The sequence below is a fragment of the Mastigoproctus giganteus genome, chromosome 12 (genome assembly GCF_048544385.1).
Source record: "Mastigoproctus giganteus isolate SK-2022 chromosome 12, ASM4854438v1, whole genome shotgun sequence".
In the NCBI taxonomy this organism is placed as follows: Eukaryota; Metazoa; Arthropoda; class Arachnida; order Uropygi; family Thelyphonidae; genus Mastigoproctus; species Mastigoproctus giganteus.
The window spans coordinates 112,518,940-112,537,489 of NC_143586.1; the positions used below are offsets into that span (position 1 = coordinate 112,518,940).

The 18,550-nt window shown below is 36.9% G+C and overlaps 1 protein-coding gene across 5 annotated transcripts in view; it reads left to right on the forward strand.

The window, feature by feature from the left end:
- The window catches only part of LOC150077345 (C2 domain-containing protein 5), a 992,151-nt gene that overhangs the window by 439,306 nt on the left and 534,295 nt on the right, over nt 1-18,550 (forward strand). For all 5 annotated transcript variants that reach the window (XM_090386765.1, XM_090386767.1, XM_090386764.1 and 2 more), the window contains exon 13: nt 15,304-15,418. In XM_090386765.1, coding sequence (XP_090242891.1) covers nt 15,304-15,418 — 115 coding nt within the window. The remainder of the gene's footprint in view (nt 1-15,303; nt 15,419-18,550) is intronic.

Below are 18,550 nucleotides of genomic sequence, written 5' to 3' on the forward strand. Positions count from 1 at the left end.
GTCAGATATTTACTACCAAAATCTTAGATTGCATGGCAAGTTTCGCTATCTGCATGATTTTTGTTTACGAAGCTTCAAAAATATGAATGAAGAGTAGATTTTGAAAATTTATATATGTTTTTTACATGATTGAAGATTTCATTGAAGGAGAAACAGATTTCACTATAATAACATAAAATCGCACAGAATTCCAGCTGTTGGTATTTGCAAATGCAATAAGATCGAGTTTACTACTCGTTTATAATTACATTGCTCTAACAGAAAAGACCAATAAACCAGAAAGTGCAAATTGTTTTTGTTTTATTGTTGTGACCTCCAGAAATGTGCTTTAGAAAAATATCACAAAAGCATTCAAAACTGATTCTTATGACCAAACATAGCAATAAACAGTGGTGTGTTTGGTCACTTATTTTTGAAACGACATCCTCATTCTGGACCTCCTTCATCAGTTATACTATATTATCTATTCAGACAGAATCTTTTTCTGGTTCGCGCAATGTGAAGTATTTTTTTATCGGTAAGCATTGCTTTTGCTGATTTAATATTTCTTGTCTTTATAAAGTGTGTTTAATTAGTACCTAAAATGAAGAAAGCAATAACAAAAAAAATTTTAAATTTATAGAAAAAATTAAAAATCGTTAAGAAGTTAGAAAATGGTGAAAAGGTTGTGACATTGGCCAAGAAATATAGCATAAATGAATCTAGCATTTGACAAATTAGGGAAAATGCTGAGAAAATCAAAAGTTTTGTTATCTGTTCCACGTCATTGACTGCAAAAAGCACTACAAAATGAGAAATCCGTTAATAGAGAAAACTGAAAAATTACTTTCTTTCTGGATAGAAGATCCTAATCAAAAGAGAATGCCTCTTAGTTCAGATATTATTCATGCCAAAGCTCTGCAAATTTTTAATCTCTTACAACAAGAAGAAAAAGCCGGTCCATCCAATGCAGACGTCTTTCAGGCCAGTAAGGGTTGGTTTGAAAATTTTAAAAAATGTCAGTCTTTGCAATCTAAATTTAACAGGAGAAGCAGGCAGTGCAGATACAGAAGTTGCTTCTTTGTATCCAAAAACTTTAAAGGTGTTATTGTGACTGAGAGCTATTTATCAAGCCAAGTGTTTAATGCTGATGAGACTTGCTTATTTTGGAAGCATAAGCAAGCTGAACATTCATTTCAAAAGAAGAGAAAACCGCCCCAGGTTTCAAAGCTGCAAAAGATAGTTTAACACTTTTGTTATGTGGCAATGCAGAGGGTGACTTTAAGTGTAAACCGCTTCTAATTTATACGTCAGAAAATCCTCGTGCTTTTAAAGGAATATCAAAAAGCTCCTTACCAGTTCACTGGAAATCAAGCAGAAAAGTCTGGACGACAGCTAAAATCTTCGAGGATTGATTTTTAAATTGCTTTTGCTTCAAAACAAAAAGATATTGCTTGTAGAAGAACATAGCATTCAAAATCTTGCTCATTCTTGACAATGCACTCAGACATCCTGCACATTTGTCTGATCTGTACACAAAGTGAAAGTTACCTTTCTTCCAGCGAATACAAGTTTGTTAATTCAGCCAACGGACTAAGGTGTTTATAGCTTCCTCTAAACTTTATTACCTAAGAAGATCTTTTTTTTCAGTTGGTAGCAGCTACTGATGGAATAGGTAGTCTTTCAGTTTGAGATTATTAGCAGAATTATGATATTCTTGATGCTGTAAAAAATATTGAATTTCATGGGCTGAAGTTAAGAACTCAACAATGAATGCAGCGTGGAAAAAGCTGTGGCCACAAAGCTGCACTAAAGAAGCCACAGTCAAAATGCCAGAGGTAGTTGAGATTGTGAGAATTTGCAAAATGATTAGTGGATAGGGATTTGAAAAATTGGAATCAGCAGATATCACAGAAGTCGTTGAATCTCCTAGAGAACAATTATCAGTGGATGATATTTTTTCGCAATATGAAGAAGAAGATAACAAAGATGATAAAAATGAAAAGTTGCACACACAAAAATTTGACCGTGAAGAGACTAGCTGAGTTTTTAAGACTTGCAAATCAGCTTAGACAAGAAATTCTGGATATCTATTGTAATTTGAAGAGGAGTTTAAATTTTTGCAGAACTTTATCATTAACTTTAGTTCCATATGAAGAAATTTGTAGAGGGAAAAACAGCATGTTTGTAAGCAAACAATTTTAACTAATTTTTTTCAAAATGTGCCGGATATTGTTGCAAATTTATCACAGGAAAACAACAATGAAGAAGCAATGAATTTAGATTTAAAATCTAGAGGTAAGTATTAGCAAGATTAATTTTATGGACGTTTCTAATTTTTGCTTACCGAATGATGACAATTTTTTGCGATAAAATTTTTTTTTTGCACATTTTTTTTTTGTGTGCAGGTACATAACCCCCGTTATGTCACATAAACTACGTTTTGCGTTGCACAGATTTGAACTACGCAGTGCTTTCCCAGAACATACCCTCCCCTCCCTGCAAATCGGGGGATGATTGTATTTCTTTGTTCCATGACAACTCATAGCCGGCATTGGAATCCCCAGTACCTTGCTTTCCGAGTTACTACATGTTCCAATAGAAGCAGTGCAAGAATCACTTTCAATTCTGCCTGGGGCGGTTATTAATCTATTAGTCTGTATATCCTCTCCCCAAGCTAGTAGTTTTCCAACCTTCCTAACACTGCCTCGATAGCATCAGCAAATATTCTTGCACCCTTAAGCATTCTCATTCATGTAGAAGGAGTCTCCTATTAATAAGCACAGTTCATACTGAGAAAAATTTTACCCCATGAGCCATGCAATCTCTCTGGGTCCAAATTGATTGACAAGGCTCTACATGTACTCCATCCTATCGTGTCTGGGCAGGATTGCACACACTTTCAATTTTAATTTTAACTCCCGACTTTTTTTTTTTTTTCTAACATTGCCCTGTGCTTATTAAGTAAGTCCTCACATCTCCTACTCTTAATATTATTAGTGCTAATGTGTACAATGATATCATCTTTTGTGCCCTTAAAAGATGATATCTGCTCTACAATGTCATCTACTTTTTCTTCTGGCAGATATACCCTAGTCCTATTCCACACATTCTTTTTTGCAAAATATATTTACCATAAGTCGCTAATAATAACTACCTCCTGTGGGAACAGTGCATTCTGCCTTGTGGATAGCTGCTGTGTTGCCTGATGCACAGATGAGGACATTGAGTTGGGCAGCCAAGAGCTTGATGCTCCTCCATTTTAATTCCCCCAAGAGCATTCCATAAAGGCCCATCAGAATTCCAAGTTCAACCTAATTTCTTTATACTCTTTGCACCAAACACACACACACAGCCAATCCCCTTGGTTGTATCATGTCCCATTCTATATAGGTCTGTAAATATCGCTCAAAAACTGCCCTTCTGTTCTTCTTCGAGCTACTGCACTCCCTTTTAGTCTACTGTGGTAATTAATTTCTACATTGGCAGTGGAATATTTAAAAACTGTTTCTAAAATAAATATATAATATCGGTGTATATACACCATAGTTTACATATAAGTTTAACTACATATGTAGTGTAACGGTATCGTTTAGATTTTATCCCATATTGTGGCTACCTTCACGAGTTACCAGGTATTGCATTACTTCAAATAAATAATGCTTCTCTAGTAGTGGAGACACCGGTGTCTCATTGTGAAGGTAGCCACAATATGAGATAAAATCTAAACGATGCTGTTACACTATATATGTAGTTAAACTTATGGGTAAACTATGGTGTATTTACGTCAATATTATATAGTTAATCTCAGCCCATAATATATTATGCCTTGAACATTTAGTCTTCAAAATAAAATAAATATGCACATAATATTCTTTAATATATTTAGGAGTAATGACCTCAGTACATGGATGTGAGGCACATTGGATTGAAGATCTATGTATGAATTTTCAAATAGTGTAATATTTAAAAGAAACAAGCAAATTTTTTTTATTCAAGCCAGAAGAGAGAAAGATGAACAGACTTTCTGTATGTGTGAGAATAACATGCCTATCACCTTATTTGGCCTGTTTAAGAATGCTTTTAATATAATTTTGAAAATTATTATTTTTATTCAATTTTTACCATATTTTACAATAAGTTTTCAGAAGTTCTTTTTCTTGTTTCAAAACATTTGGATCATTAACTCGAATTGAACATGAATGGATTCCTCTCACTAGTTATCACTTGTTGTAGTTTCCAATTTGGTAACTCAGAAAAGTGCTCATATTGGATTTTCTCATTACTTCTAATCTCTTCTTTAAACAGAAGAGGTTATAATTGGAAAGTGCTGGTTGCCAAAGTGCACTATTATTTTATCAGTCTATTCACACATTTAACCATTTTGAGGAAACTATCAAAAAAAAATAAATGTTTTAAAAAGTTAAACGTGTTCTGATTCATTTTATTCCTAAAACCCTTTAACCTCGTCTAAGCAAGGATGTTTTCACATAAAATAAAACATCTTTCATGCGTACAGGGTACATATGCTGCTTTTTTTTTTTTAAATGATGACAAAGTTAGCAAATAATCAGATAGTATAACGATTGCCATGTTGAGACCATTTATAACAATTGAGAGCCAGTGCTACACAGGGACTAGAGAGAAAGAGAGAGAGGGAGAGAGAGAGACCCAGACATCAGCAGCTAGAAACTGAAAGTTGATAAATCATGGAGGTCAACTAGCAAACTGTAAGTAGAAACTTTAGTTACCATTTGTATGAAAGAAGCCAAGCTAACCCCTCTTGCCTAAGACCAGATTAGAAACCATGTTCTTCTATGACAGTGAAGGTCAACTAAACTCTCTTTTATGTACTGACAATGAATTACAAGACATCTTGCATTCCATCACCATCTCTACACGCCAGCTGACAGCAGCGATAAACTCCCTTCCAGTGACAGAAACGATAAACTCCCTTCCAGTGACAGCAACCGTGGGGGCCAACAAAGTGCCACAATTGATGGTAAAATACCTCAGTCCATTCATCCTCCAACTGCTCAAGTCCATCTTCAAAGGAATTCTAGCCACAAGAAAATTTCCAAAGGCCTGGAATAGCTACCTTGTCAGACCACATCCAAAAGTTCGAAACCCCACTCTACCCAGGCACTTTCGGCTGATATCTGACTGCTCAATGCTCCTAAAAATCCTGGAAAAAACTATGCTGCCCACCTTAATGAATCAGATTCTTGGAGATAGGCTGCCACAGATCCACAGTGATGAACCTTCTTGCAACCACATGTAATATATTGTCTGCCTTTGAACAGCAAGAGGAACTTGCAATCACATATTTGGATATTGAAGCTGCCTTTGATGCCATCAACGTGTTGGCACTCCTCCATTTACTGGAAGACCACTATCTAATCCAAGGTAATATCCTCTAGTTCATAGCATCACTCCTCTATTATAGGGTACTACAAGTCGATGCCTATGGACAATTGCACAAGAAGGCAATTTCTGCTGGTGTTCTGCAAGGAGGAGTCCTATCTGGCTTATTATTTACAGCAATGTAAATAAAACAATGAGAAAATCATCACCTATGCAGATGATATAAAAATTCTAATGCCTATTGCTTCCAACAATCACCTTGAAGCTACAGCAAGCATTAATAACAGTTTCATCAGCGTCGCCTCTTACCTCAAACAGTATGGACTCTCGATCAAACCACAAAAAACAAAACTAATGGTGTTCTCTCTCTCCCACCAACCCCTACAATAATAGCCCCAACACTCAATGGAACTGGCATATCTACCACTCCTACACATGCGGATTTGGGAATAGTATTTGACCCAAAACTCTGGTTTCATGGTCATGTAGACAAGCTCACTTCCAAAGCAGCATCTTTCCGGTGGCTAGCTAAACAACAACTAATATATGTTAAGGAGCCTCGTTTAATTAAGAAATTCATCAGAACAGTAATTTACTCTCCACTCCTCTATGCTGCTGAAGTGTGGGCATAAGCAGCTACTACAACCAAGAAACCAATCCTCGCTGCAGAATTCTGGCTACTTAAACCGGCTAACCGGAAAGCTTGTCTCCCACCAGAGGACAGAACTACAGCCTTAGCTACCTTACTGGGGGCGCCTCCATAGCCAGGTGGGAAGGAGCAGCAGTGCATAGCACACGCTTCTTGATTAGACCGGGGTTCGAGCCCGTCACCACCAAATTTGGAGGATGCGGAAAGGTCAGGGAATGATCACCGCACATCCCGGAGCAATATGGCCATAGTTGCTAATGCTCCTAAAAACCAAATAACAAACATAACAAACCTTACTGGGGATGCAGCGACTGCCTGATATCATTGATATACAACGACTGATAGCTACAGTTAAAATGATCATGGGTCAGATCTCAACACTGTCCATTTTGGATTCGTGTTAATGGCAAATACCGAAGCCAGAACTTCGGTCAACCCCGATGCTCTGCTTCATACCTCAGACTGCTTCCTCCCAAACCAGATGCTACCGGAAGTATGTCACCTTGATGCTGACTTGCATAGGTTTTATGTAAACCCCAAACACGAGACGTATTAGAACCTATAGTACTTAGTACTGTGCTTGAGTTGGAGATTGAGAAGACGAAAGAAGATATTTGTTGACATTGGACTTGAACTTCTGTAGACTGCAATTTTCAGGAAATACGTATGAAGGAAGGTTGTTCCAGAAAACGGCAGTTGAATGAATAAACGTGGAAGATGAAAAGTTGGTTCTGTGAGTTTGAAGTTGGACAGTAAATGGATGTTGGCTGGTGGTGGCACGTGTTTGGGCTGTTTTGAAAGAGAGAGAGAGTGGGAATTATAGAAGCCAATTCAGAAGAACAGTGCCCATGGAAGTATCTGTAGAAGAGGCATGCAGCAGAAACAGTATGTCTATGAAACAGTGAGTGGAGAGACTCTGTTAGAGATGAATCATTAATTAACCTAACTGCCCTCTTCTGAATGGAATCAAGAAGCGTGAGAGAGGTTTTGGGGACACCAGCCCAGATGTGGGAACAATATTCCATGGCTGGGCAGATTTGTGATTTATACAGAGTGAGCAGCTGTTTAGAAGAAAAGTAATGCCGTGAGCGAAAGAGAAAACCAAGTTTTTTAGATGCAGAGGAAGCAATATTTGTAACGTGCTTGTGCCAAGAGAGATTGGAAGTCAGGGTAATTCCCAAAAGAGATATATCATTTTCCCTAGAAATCGGAGTGTCACTAAAGATAAGCATAGGAGCAGAAGAATCCTTTTTGCAAGATATAAGACAAGACTGAGTTTTAGAAGGGTTGAAATCAACTAAGTTGTCTTTGCCCCACTGTAGAATTACCTGAAGATCAGCATTTAAGGAATTGGTAGCATATTTTCGAGAAGTTGAAGCTGATTGAGCAGGACAAGGTTTCTCAAAATGGAAAGTGGAATGCAATGTGCTATGATCGGCAAAACTATGGATAGGATTTCCAGTCAATGGAACAAGGCCATTAATATACAAGAAGGAAAGAGTGGGGAGAAAGAAGTGAACCTTGAGGGACACCTGCATTAGTGGAGAAGTTAGAAGACAGAGAGCCATCTACCATCACCCTCAGTGAGCGATCAGAGAGAAAACTGGATAACCAATTACTAAAAACAGTTGGCAAGCCATAAGATGGAAGCTTGTTTAGAAGACCTTTATGCCAGACACGATCGAAAGCCTTTGAGATGTCAAGAGCAACTACTTGTGTTTCACATTGAATTAGTCCATAAATGGGTAACATAAGCCAGAATTTCACCAATGGATCGACACTGACGGAATCCATGCTGGCGATCGTTGATCAGACGGAAGGTTTCTAGGTAGTTTAAGAGTTGGCGGTTAATTGATTTCTCCATTACTTTAGAAAGAGTAGAAGTAATTGCAGTGGGGCGATAATTGGTTGTGAGGGATTGGTCACCCTTTTCAGAAACTGGCTGAATATGAGCAAATTTCCAAGCAGAAGGAAAAACACCTTTGGAATAAGAAAGTGAAAAAAGGCGGTAAAGAATAGGAGTAAGTTCAGGAGCACAGCTTTTGAGAAGAAGTGGAGAAATACTATTGGGACCTGGAGCTTTCTTAGCATCAAGATTCGTCAAAATCCTTCTGACATTCTTTTGACGGACGACCACAGGAGGCATTGAATGGCACGTGTTTGGAATGGTGGGAGGTGTTTTGCCAAGATCATTAATACACGAGTTGGAAGAATAATGATATGCTTGCAGGTCAGCTTTATCCTTGGCTGAAGTGACAACAGAACCATCTGGTTTGGACAGAGGTGGGAGCAGAGATGGGCAAAAGTTGTGGCCAGTAGCTTTGGCAAGAGACCAGAATGTTCTGCTACCATTAGGGCAAGAAGCAAGTTTTCTACTCTTAGCCTGTTCAAACTCTAGTTTGGGCTGATTAATAACTGCTTTACAATTGTTGCGAGCTTTGGTGTAGGCAGAAAATGAAACTGGAAAATTAGAAACAAGCCAATTACGATATGCAATATTCTTCTTTTGAACAGCCTTAGCACATTTATTGGAAAACCAAGGTTTATTTAAAGGACGAGATTTTAAAGTGGAGTGTGGGAGAAAGGATTCCATTCCTGCAAGAATAATTTCACTGACACAATCTGAGCAAACATTGACATCACAAGTTTTGAAACAGCAATCCAACCAAGGAAAAGAAGAAAAGAAGTCTCACAGGTAGTAGTAGTAGTGGCATGTGATGCAAGAAAGCAAATGTATGAGCTTATGCAGCATCAGCCAAAAAAAAAAAAAAAAAATCACACCATTCCCTCCAAATGCCTGTCCAGTTCCTCCTTAAATTTATTCAACCTATCAACTTCCACAACGACAGATGGAAGTTTGTCCCAGCAATTAACCACCCGCTGGCTAAAGGCAAATTTCCGCACATCTATTCTACATCTGTCTTTTCTTAATTTGAATTTATGCCCCCTTAGGTTCGTAATCTGAACAAGTGGAAGGGTCCCATCAGAATTCAGCGTGCTCAACCCATTCAAGGCCTTATATACCTCAATCAGATCGCCGTGCAGGTGCCTATTCTCCAGCCACTGCAATTTGCAGAACTTAAGCCTCTCTTGGTAAGAGGATCCCTTCATTCCCCTCACCAAACTTGTTGCCCTTCACTGTACACGCTCAAGTAAATCTACATCCTTCCTAAAATGAGGCTTCCAGACCTGTACGCAGTACTCAAGGCGTAGCCTGACCATTGCCTTATACAGAGGGATAATCACCTCCTTTTCGCCACTAGCAAAATTCCTATATATCATTGACAAAACCCTATGACCTGCCCTGGCAGCCTGTCTGCATTGCTCAGAAAACTTCATATCTGCCTGCACAATTACTCCCAGGCCTTTTTCATTTTCTACCACCTTAAGTGTAGTACCACACAGTTGGCATGTTTATCTGGGGGTTACTTCTACCCATATACTGTACTTTGCATTTGTCTAGGTTAAACTTCATGCCACTTCTTAGCCCATCTGCTCAAATTATCTAGATCCTGTTGCAGTAGCACACTGCCATTACTGTCATTAACAACCCTGCCGACCTTTGTATCATCTGCAAACTTCGACATTAAGTCTGATATACCTTCATCATCAATATCATTGATAAATATACAAAACAACAGTGGACCTAACACCGAACCCTGTGGGACTCCACTAATAACATTAGTCCAACCACCCTCTGTCTTCTCGCACTTAACCATCCTTTTATCCATTGTAGCAACTTACCCTTAATACTGTTCTGCTCCAATTTGTACAATAGTCTTCCATGCGCAACAGTGTCAAAAGCTTTCCTGAAATCCAAATATATGATATCAAAATTATTTTTTGCATCCTGTTCCTTTGTAACCACATCATAATATCCTATCAAATTTGTCAGACTAGACTTTCCTTTAACAAACCCATGCTGTGTCTGAATTATTGCTGCAGTCTTGTCTAGATGATCCTGCAATGCATCTTTAACCAGCGACTTCATTATTTTACCCGGAACAGAAGTTAAACTAACTGGTCTGTAATTACTCGTGTCACCCTTCGATCCCCCTTTGTGAATTGGGAATACATTTGCACATCTCCAGTCTGTGGGAACCTCCCCTGAGTCCAAGGATGCTCTCATAATTATGGCTAAGGGTTTGCTTAGTTACTTTGCCGCCTCCTTTAATATAACTGGATAGATCCCATCCATCCATCCCAGGTGCTTTTCTTACATTTAACTTCAACAATTTCTCTTCCACTTTGCTCTCAGTTATTACAGAATCATTAAGTATCTTGCTACAATTTGATAACCTTCTGCCATTTTCAAACCTTAATAATTCCTCACGCGTGAATGTAGATGCAAAATACTCATTCAGTTTGTTTGCTATCTGAGCAGGATCATCAACAGTCGAACCATCGATGTCAAGTGGACCAATCAGATTCCTCCCCTTCCTTTTAGAGTTTATATAAGTAAAGAAATCCTTGCTGTTTTTCTTAGCATCTTTTGCCAAGGATTTCTCGTAATCTGCCTTCGCCTGCTGAACCTCCTTTGTGACCTGATTACAGATTAACTTATATCTGCCATAGGCTTCTGAGTCACTTGATAATTTATATGCATCCCATGCATTTTTCTTCTCTGTTACGTGTCTCAACCATTTAGGCCTAAACCTCGAACAATATATTTCGTAATAGGTATGAAACTTTTAGTAGCTTCCACGATTAATTCCTTGAATGCTTCCCACTTAGAATTTACTGGATCATCCCATTTTGCATTCTTGTAATGCCAAACAACAGGAGGGTGGGAATAGCCATGAGATAAAAGTTCCATTGGAGAAGAGACAATCACCAAGTTGTGATCTGAAGTGCCTAAAGGAGCTCTCACTTCGACCGTGTACTTAGATGGGTTGTTTGTAAGAAAAAGATCAAGCGTATTGGCTGTATGATTAGGATTGTCCGGTATTCTTGTAGGTAAATGAAAAATTTGTGCAAGGTCATTAATAATTGCAAAAGCCTCAGCATCTCGACCAGCTGGGTCGGCGCGACTAGAAAACGGAAACCTGCTGGAGTTGTGAACATTAAAATCACCAAGGAAAATTACCTCACTATTAGGAAAGTTGGACTGGAGAAAATCAAGTTGCAAAAAAGAGGAAGTCAAAGAGCTTCAAGTGATTAGTGGAGTTGGGAGAATGGTAGAGACAACAGATGAATTTGACACAATGAGGTAGAGAGATTTTAAGCCAGAGAAGATCAAAGAGAGGAGATTCCAAATTGCCAAGTCCCTGACAGGGAATATCAGAACGTACATATGCACAAGTACCACTTTGAGATGAAAGGAATCATACAGCGAATAATTTGGGCATCTGAGATGAGCAGTAATTGAATTAACCGATAACTGAGATTCTGTCAGAAAAAGTACATGGGGTTTGGCAGACTGCGAGTGGAAATAAACTTCGTTGAGATTAGAATTGAGAACATGTATATTTGTGAAATGAATTAGGAAGTGCTTGGGAAGTTTAGATCTTTTCGCAGATAAGCTTGCCCTATTAGTTTGACAATTCATAGTGTATTCAATAGTAAGAAAAAGTGGGTGGGACATGCTGTATGAAGTAATGAAATTTTTGGATATGGCGTGCACACGGTAAGAATATACCCAGATCCTTGACATAACGTGGCCTCGACAATGCTCCCCGCACACACACACACACACACACACACACGCTACTCGGACTCCCTCCAGTCACTATCTGGCAGTGTAGAGGTAGCAAGATTATACACTAGCTGATCTGGAAGCCTCATAGAGTTAGTACACCGGACCGAACCAATAGGTTCGGGCCGGTGTACCAACTAGCGGCCGGCCGGCCTGCGAATGCCGTTTTAGAGCTGTAACCTCGAAATGTAAGGAATATTGGATCTCACCACGATGTTCATCATAACCCCAAAAGTCATCAATCATACTGCATGATGGAAGAGATAGGGAAAGGTTGACCAGAACTTAGCTCTAGAGACTAAATATGGGTTCCACCACTTCAAGCCTCCAATATGCAAAGTGGTGGTATTGCACCGGTTGATGAGAGTCATCTACCATCTAGTCCTGCCTGGTAACATAGAGGAGTGGCATTCCTCCATGTGGTGTGGACGCCACACCTCGACCCCTGCTTACATTGGTTCACACCTGGGTCGTCACCCACCATGTACTTGTGCATGGAGGTTATACCCAGGATTACTAACAGTCCCACCATCGTGAAGGTGCAAGCAGAGGATTTGGCTATCACAGACCATCCAGACTTTTCCGAAATTGGGTCCACTTGACTTGAGTGTCACTCGAAGATCAGTTCCATCAGTGTTTTAGGCTCCCAGGTAGCAAGTACAGCATGTCTGGCCTATCTGAGAGAATGTCTGTGGCAACTTCAAGGATCTTTGCAGCAATAAAACCTATAGTAAAGAAGTGTTAGCAGCTCACTCCAATCCCAGAATCGAATAAGAAGTTCGTGCGCTGTCCACACCATCTGCCAAACTCTTCTGTGCCATGACAAAATTCGTTTGACAGAGAAGTGCCATTCATGTATATTTGATATTTTTATTGTAAATAAAATTGGAAATAAGATATTGTTATTGTAAATGTAACTGTATGATGTAACTTCTAAATATAGTTAATACTGTGTAATGTGAGGAAGTGTAATGGCATGTTTACATTTTACATTTTTGATTTTACAATGTGCATTATCCATTATCTATTCTGATATGAGCATTATCAATTATCTATGTTCATTATCTATTAACTAATTATCTATTCTGATGTGAGCCTTTGGCCGTGACAGGACAATTGCAACTTCACTTAAATCTATATATGTACATAATTTCATTTAGTTGCAATAAAGATTTTCTCTCTCTCTCTCTCTCTCTCTCTGTATTGAAAGACATTCTGTGCAAAAGTATTTATGTGTAAGAGGGTTTACTTTCCTGAAAACTGTTCTGGAAGTTTATAAAATTGTTTGACAAGTTAAAATTGAAGCAAAAAAGGGAAAAAAAGGGGGGGGGGGAGTTATTACGAAAGATTTTGTGAACATTATGAAACAGTTCATTTATTATGCTGTCAACATTTTAGGGAAAATTTATACCGTGTTGTTGGATTTTCCCTAATTCAAGAATAGTGTGTGGTAAAATGTTTCATTTTTCAAGAGAGTAATTGGATAGGTCATATACCCCAGGGAACAAGTTACTGAAATAATATTAATAGTTGGAAATTGTAAGTTAAATTTATACCATCAGGGCTCCTTTCCCTCCACTTTGAGATTCTGCTTTCACAACAGCATTTTCTTAGCAATTACAGCGCAATTGTTAAGAAAGGTGTGTAGTGCTATAACATTAAGAAGTATAGGGGGTTTCTCGTATCCAAGTATTATCTGAGTCCCCCACAGTTACAAGGATTAATTTCTGAAACCGATACAGGCAATGAAAATAACATGGAGGATTTTTGGAAAATTTTTAATATTCTGCACAGTATAAAAATGATTAGAGAAGCTTGGAAAGAAATTGTGTAGATTAATGAATAGCTAATGGAAAAAGTTATACCCTGATGCTGTTCATGAATATGAAGAAAGCAATGTGACCGACTTACAAAATGAAATTGTAAGTCTTGCAAACAAAGCAGGATTCCATGAAGTTGATGATGAGGATATTGCACAATTACTTGAATCAAGTGCAGCACCACTTAAATGAGGAGCTAGCAGAATTATACCGACTGTCCAGGAAGAGGAAGCCGAAAATGATGATGTGATGGAATTACCGAAGGATAAAGATTTGAAAATTAAAGGAAGCCTTTGAGAAAATTGACCAAGCACTTAATATTTTTGTGAGAATAACCATCTTCGTGATTGTGCAAATAAAATTAAGCTCAGTTAAAGTTAAGCACAGCTAAAGAATACCACACTATTTTATCTTAAAAAAATACTGCAAAAAAAAAAAAAAAAAACACAACTCTGAATTAATTCTTTATTCGTGAAACTTATCAAATTATTTATTTATTTTTACATTTTTTGTTGGAAAAACATATAGCCAGAGTCAGTTCATTTAGGAAATATGATCGAACGGGCAGAAAATGGAATTGGTGCGATAGTAGAACTTACTACGTCGGTAGAAGGGGAAGGTTTTGATGATATGGCTACTGAAGCCCTCGATGGTAGCACAGTTCATAGAATCACCCTCCTCCCCACACCAGCTGGAAAAGACCCGAGTTCGAATCCCGTCGATGGAGGAAGGAATTTTTATGGGTCTTTTTCACAACGTGGCTGAGTTAGTTGGACTCGGCCAAGGGTAGCATGGTTTTTCTCTTGGATTTTTCATCCAGTAAAACAGAAAATCAACCTCAGGACACATGCAATTTAAAGGCAATATACACAGATTAACATGGTCTTAGTCGCCGATGCTCCTAAAAAAATAAAAAAATATATGATTACTGAAGATGTTCAAGAATTACTGGTAGAAAGAGAAGCTGGTGCATCAGATTTTGTGCAAATGGCATCAGAGGTAAAATCAAATAAATTCAGATGATGATATCGCAGATAAAAATTCTGAACTTGCAAATTTTACATTAAAAAGCATACAGAAGGCATAAAGTTAGCCGAGCAATTAGAATATTATTTTTTGAATGCAGATTCTTGAATGAAAGGAGCCCAAAGTTCAAAAGGGAGCTTCAAAAATGCTTAGTTCCATACGATGAAATCCACAAAGATTTATCAAGCAAAAGCAAACCAACCCAGATTACTGATTTTTTAAAGAGAGCAGAAGATACATAAAATCTAGAATGGTGTATTTTTGTTAGTTTTTTTAATATTTTGTTAACGAAATAGTGTATTTTTGTTAGCTTTTGGTGTAATCCCCTTTTTGTACTTTTTCTTAGTCCCGCATAACATGGTTTTGCGCAATACGACATTTAACAGGAACCTAATAACCGTGTTATATGAGGGTTACCTGTATACTGAAAATCAACCAACACACAACTATTTAAGTTCGGTAGCTTTAACATTTCCTTTATTTTCTCAAGCTAATCACAGTATTAGAGTAGTATACATGCAGTGTTTCAGGAATAGGTTTAAAATTATAAAAAATTTAAAAACATTCTCAAACTATGATAAGAATACTAATGCCTTATGAACCTTTGGTACTCCAAACATATTAAATCTGAGTGTTAGGCCATTAGTAAAAGAAAATGAATAGCTGACACAAATTATAATATCAGGAATACTTACTAATTAATTTTATGCCTGAAACTTACTTCTCATTAAGCTGAAATAATGAAAAGTTTATTTAAAAATTTCCTGCAGATGAGCCAGAAACAAGGGATACATGGTGGACTGAGTTGAGAAAGGAGATACGATCCCATATTCGAGCTTTGGGATGTAACGTAGTAGTTGGCTACATTGAAACTACAAATATATGGTAAGCTGTAGTTTCTATATACTTTAAAGCTGTAAAGGAATTAAAATAAATAATGACATTTAAAAATCGATTTAGAGAAATTTAAATGTTTATTTGTTTAAAAGTTAAATTTCATAAAATAATTGTTACAGCACAATTTTGATTTACCCCTGCTCATTATACTGCTGTTTAAGTTATACCATGGCAATTCAACGTAGAAAATTTTTTTTAAAAAAATTATTAAACTACTACTTGAAATTGTTAAACTACTAATTTTTTAATCAATAATTTTTTTAACGTTTAGCAAATGATGACCATCTATGGTTAGTTATGAAGACAACTTGTACACTGAAAAAAAAATTTAAACAAATGGAAAAAAATAAACATTTGTAGTACCTTTGAGGTGACAATCAACTAGTGTATTCTGTGGAATGTTCAGTTAGAATAATTATTTTTATAAATAACAGGACCTACCCATGACTAATTACTGCACATGCATAATTTCTCACCTACCTCACTTCAATACAGTAAAAAATACATAGTATAGACAAGAAGTTTCCAAATTGAATGTAAAAGGCAGCAGTCATATAAATGTAGTTCAATCAGCATTTATTTAAATTTCAACTTTTACTCAAAAAAATTGCATCACTTGCAAAATTCACCAAATTTCTGTGAAATTTGGCAATATATCATATCACCTTTATAATAGCATTACTCTATTGCATCATCCATCTCTAGCAAGTTCTCTTAGATCAGTGGTCTCAAACTGGTGACCTGCGAAGCAATTTTACATGGCCCATGAATACATTTCAATTATGTATTTGTTGTAAATACGGTGCTTATAGTTTTAGTTTTAGAGACATAGAGATATGGACTGAGCTTATGTGCGTGACTGCTATTGAAGGAAAAAGAGATAGAATGAATAGGTTGGGGCTTTGTCTTTGTCACTGTATGCTTGTATGTCAGGACACGTGACTGGGGTAAGGTGGGAGAACTTCCCACGTCGGTACAATCAGTAAATTTAGTTCGCCAGCCAACAGTTGGTGGCACTTCAGTATTTTGGTGTTTTCGATTTTTTCTATTGAGTTGGTACGTCTGATATATATTTTCCTTGAGTCAGTCACTGGTTGGTTAGCTGGATACACAGCTGTGCAGTTCATATTGCTATATAGATGGAGACAAACTAACGTACGGTTTATAAAACCTGTTTATTTGTGCTTGTTGTTAGATCTAACGATAAATGATAGGTATTGATATGGTACCTCCATAGCCAGATGGGCAGAAGCAGCAGTGCATAGCACACTCTTCTTGATTAGACAGGGGTTCGAGCCTGTGCCCACCAAATACGGAGGATGTGGAAAGGTCAGGAAATGACCACCGCATATCCCCGGAGCAATATGGCCTTAGTTGCTAATGCTCCTAAAAAAAAAAAAAAAAAACCAACCAGATAAGGTATTGATATACTGTAGAATCTACATTATATCAATACCTATTGTTTAGAATTGTGCATAACTTTTGAGTGTTGCTTTCATACGAAAATTCATCTTGTTAAATTAAAGTTGTAAATAAAATTATAATAGTGATTTTAATTAAGAGATTAAACTGCAAGCCATGTCTTTAACAAAGGGTAAAAGAAAAGTGGACGAAGAAAGACGTGTTTTTCAAGATAAATGGGAAATTATGTACTTTTGTGGTGTTGTGCGCAATAAAATTGTATGTTTTATTTGTAATAAGGGAATATCAGTTCCAAAAGAATACAATTTATGTCAGCATTACGAAACGAATCATAAAGAAAAATTTGAAATGTTGGAAGGCAAATTGAGGGAAGAAAAGTTACAGTTTCTGAAATCTGGCTTACAACAACAACAAAATTTTTTTTACTGAAGCAAATAAATCCAGTGAAGCAACAGTTCACGCAAGTTTTTCTCTCACGCACATCATTGCAAAATGGTCAAAACCATTTACTGATGGCAAATTCCTTAAAGATTGTGTGATTAAGTCTGCTGAACGTCTTTGTCCTGACAAACAACAATTATTTAAAAATATTAGTTTGTCAGCCAACACGGTAGCAGAATATATTAACGAAATCACTAGTGATTTACAATGTCAGTTAAGAAAAGAAGTATAGATTTTGCAGCATTCTCAATAACAGTTGATAAGAGTACTGACATCACAGATATAGCACAACTTGCCGTTTTCGTACGAGGTGTTACTGATGAATTTGAAGTAATTGAGGAATTATTGGAAATAATGAAAGGAAAAACTGGTGCACAGGATATTTTTTCTGAAATAAAAACTGTAATAGATAGATATAAATTAAATTGGGATAAAATGGTTGGATTTGCAAGTGACGGTGCAGCTGCTATGGTTGGTAAAAAAAATGGAGTAACGGTAAAATTAAGAAATATAGTGAAAAAAGAAAAATTTCAGAATAATTTTTGCACTATACATTGCATTATTCATCAAGAAGCACTTTGTGCCAAAAGTTTGCAGATGGATAATGTTATGGAAAGAGTAACTAAACAGTAAACTTTATCCATGGACGAGCTCTGAATTATCGAGAATTTGTTGCATTGCTTGAAGAAATTGAAAGTGAGTACAGAGAAATGATTTATTATAACGAGGTGAGGTGGTTAAGTCGAGGAGCTGTATTAAAACGGTTTTTTGATTTAATAAATGAAATCAAAATTTTCATGGCACAAAAAAATAAAACCATCGACGAGCTACATAATGATACATGGATAACAGATTTAGCATTTCTTGTTGACTTAACTGGCCATTTAAATATTCTCAATAAAGAGCTGAATAAACTTATCACTGACAAAGGAATAAACTTATCACTGACATGTATGCTTGTATTAAAGCTTTTAAAGTTAAATTGCAATTATGGGAAACACAACTGAAAATTTCGTACATTTCCTACATCCTAAATCCTGCCCTATTATTTCAAATTAAAAATCTCATGAATATGCAAGAAAAAAGCATTATTACGACAAGAATCTGAAGAAAGACTTAAAGATGTTAATGATTTGGAGTCTGATTTTTACATTATTTTCATTACCATTAAAAATGAACGTGAATAACGCACCAGAAAATCTACAAATGGAGCTAATTAATTTATAGTGTGATATAAATCTTATTCAAAGATTTGAA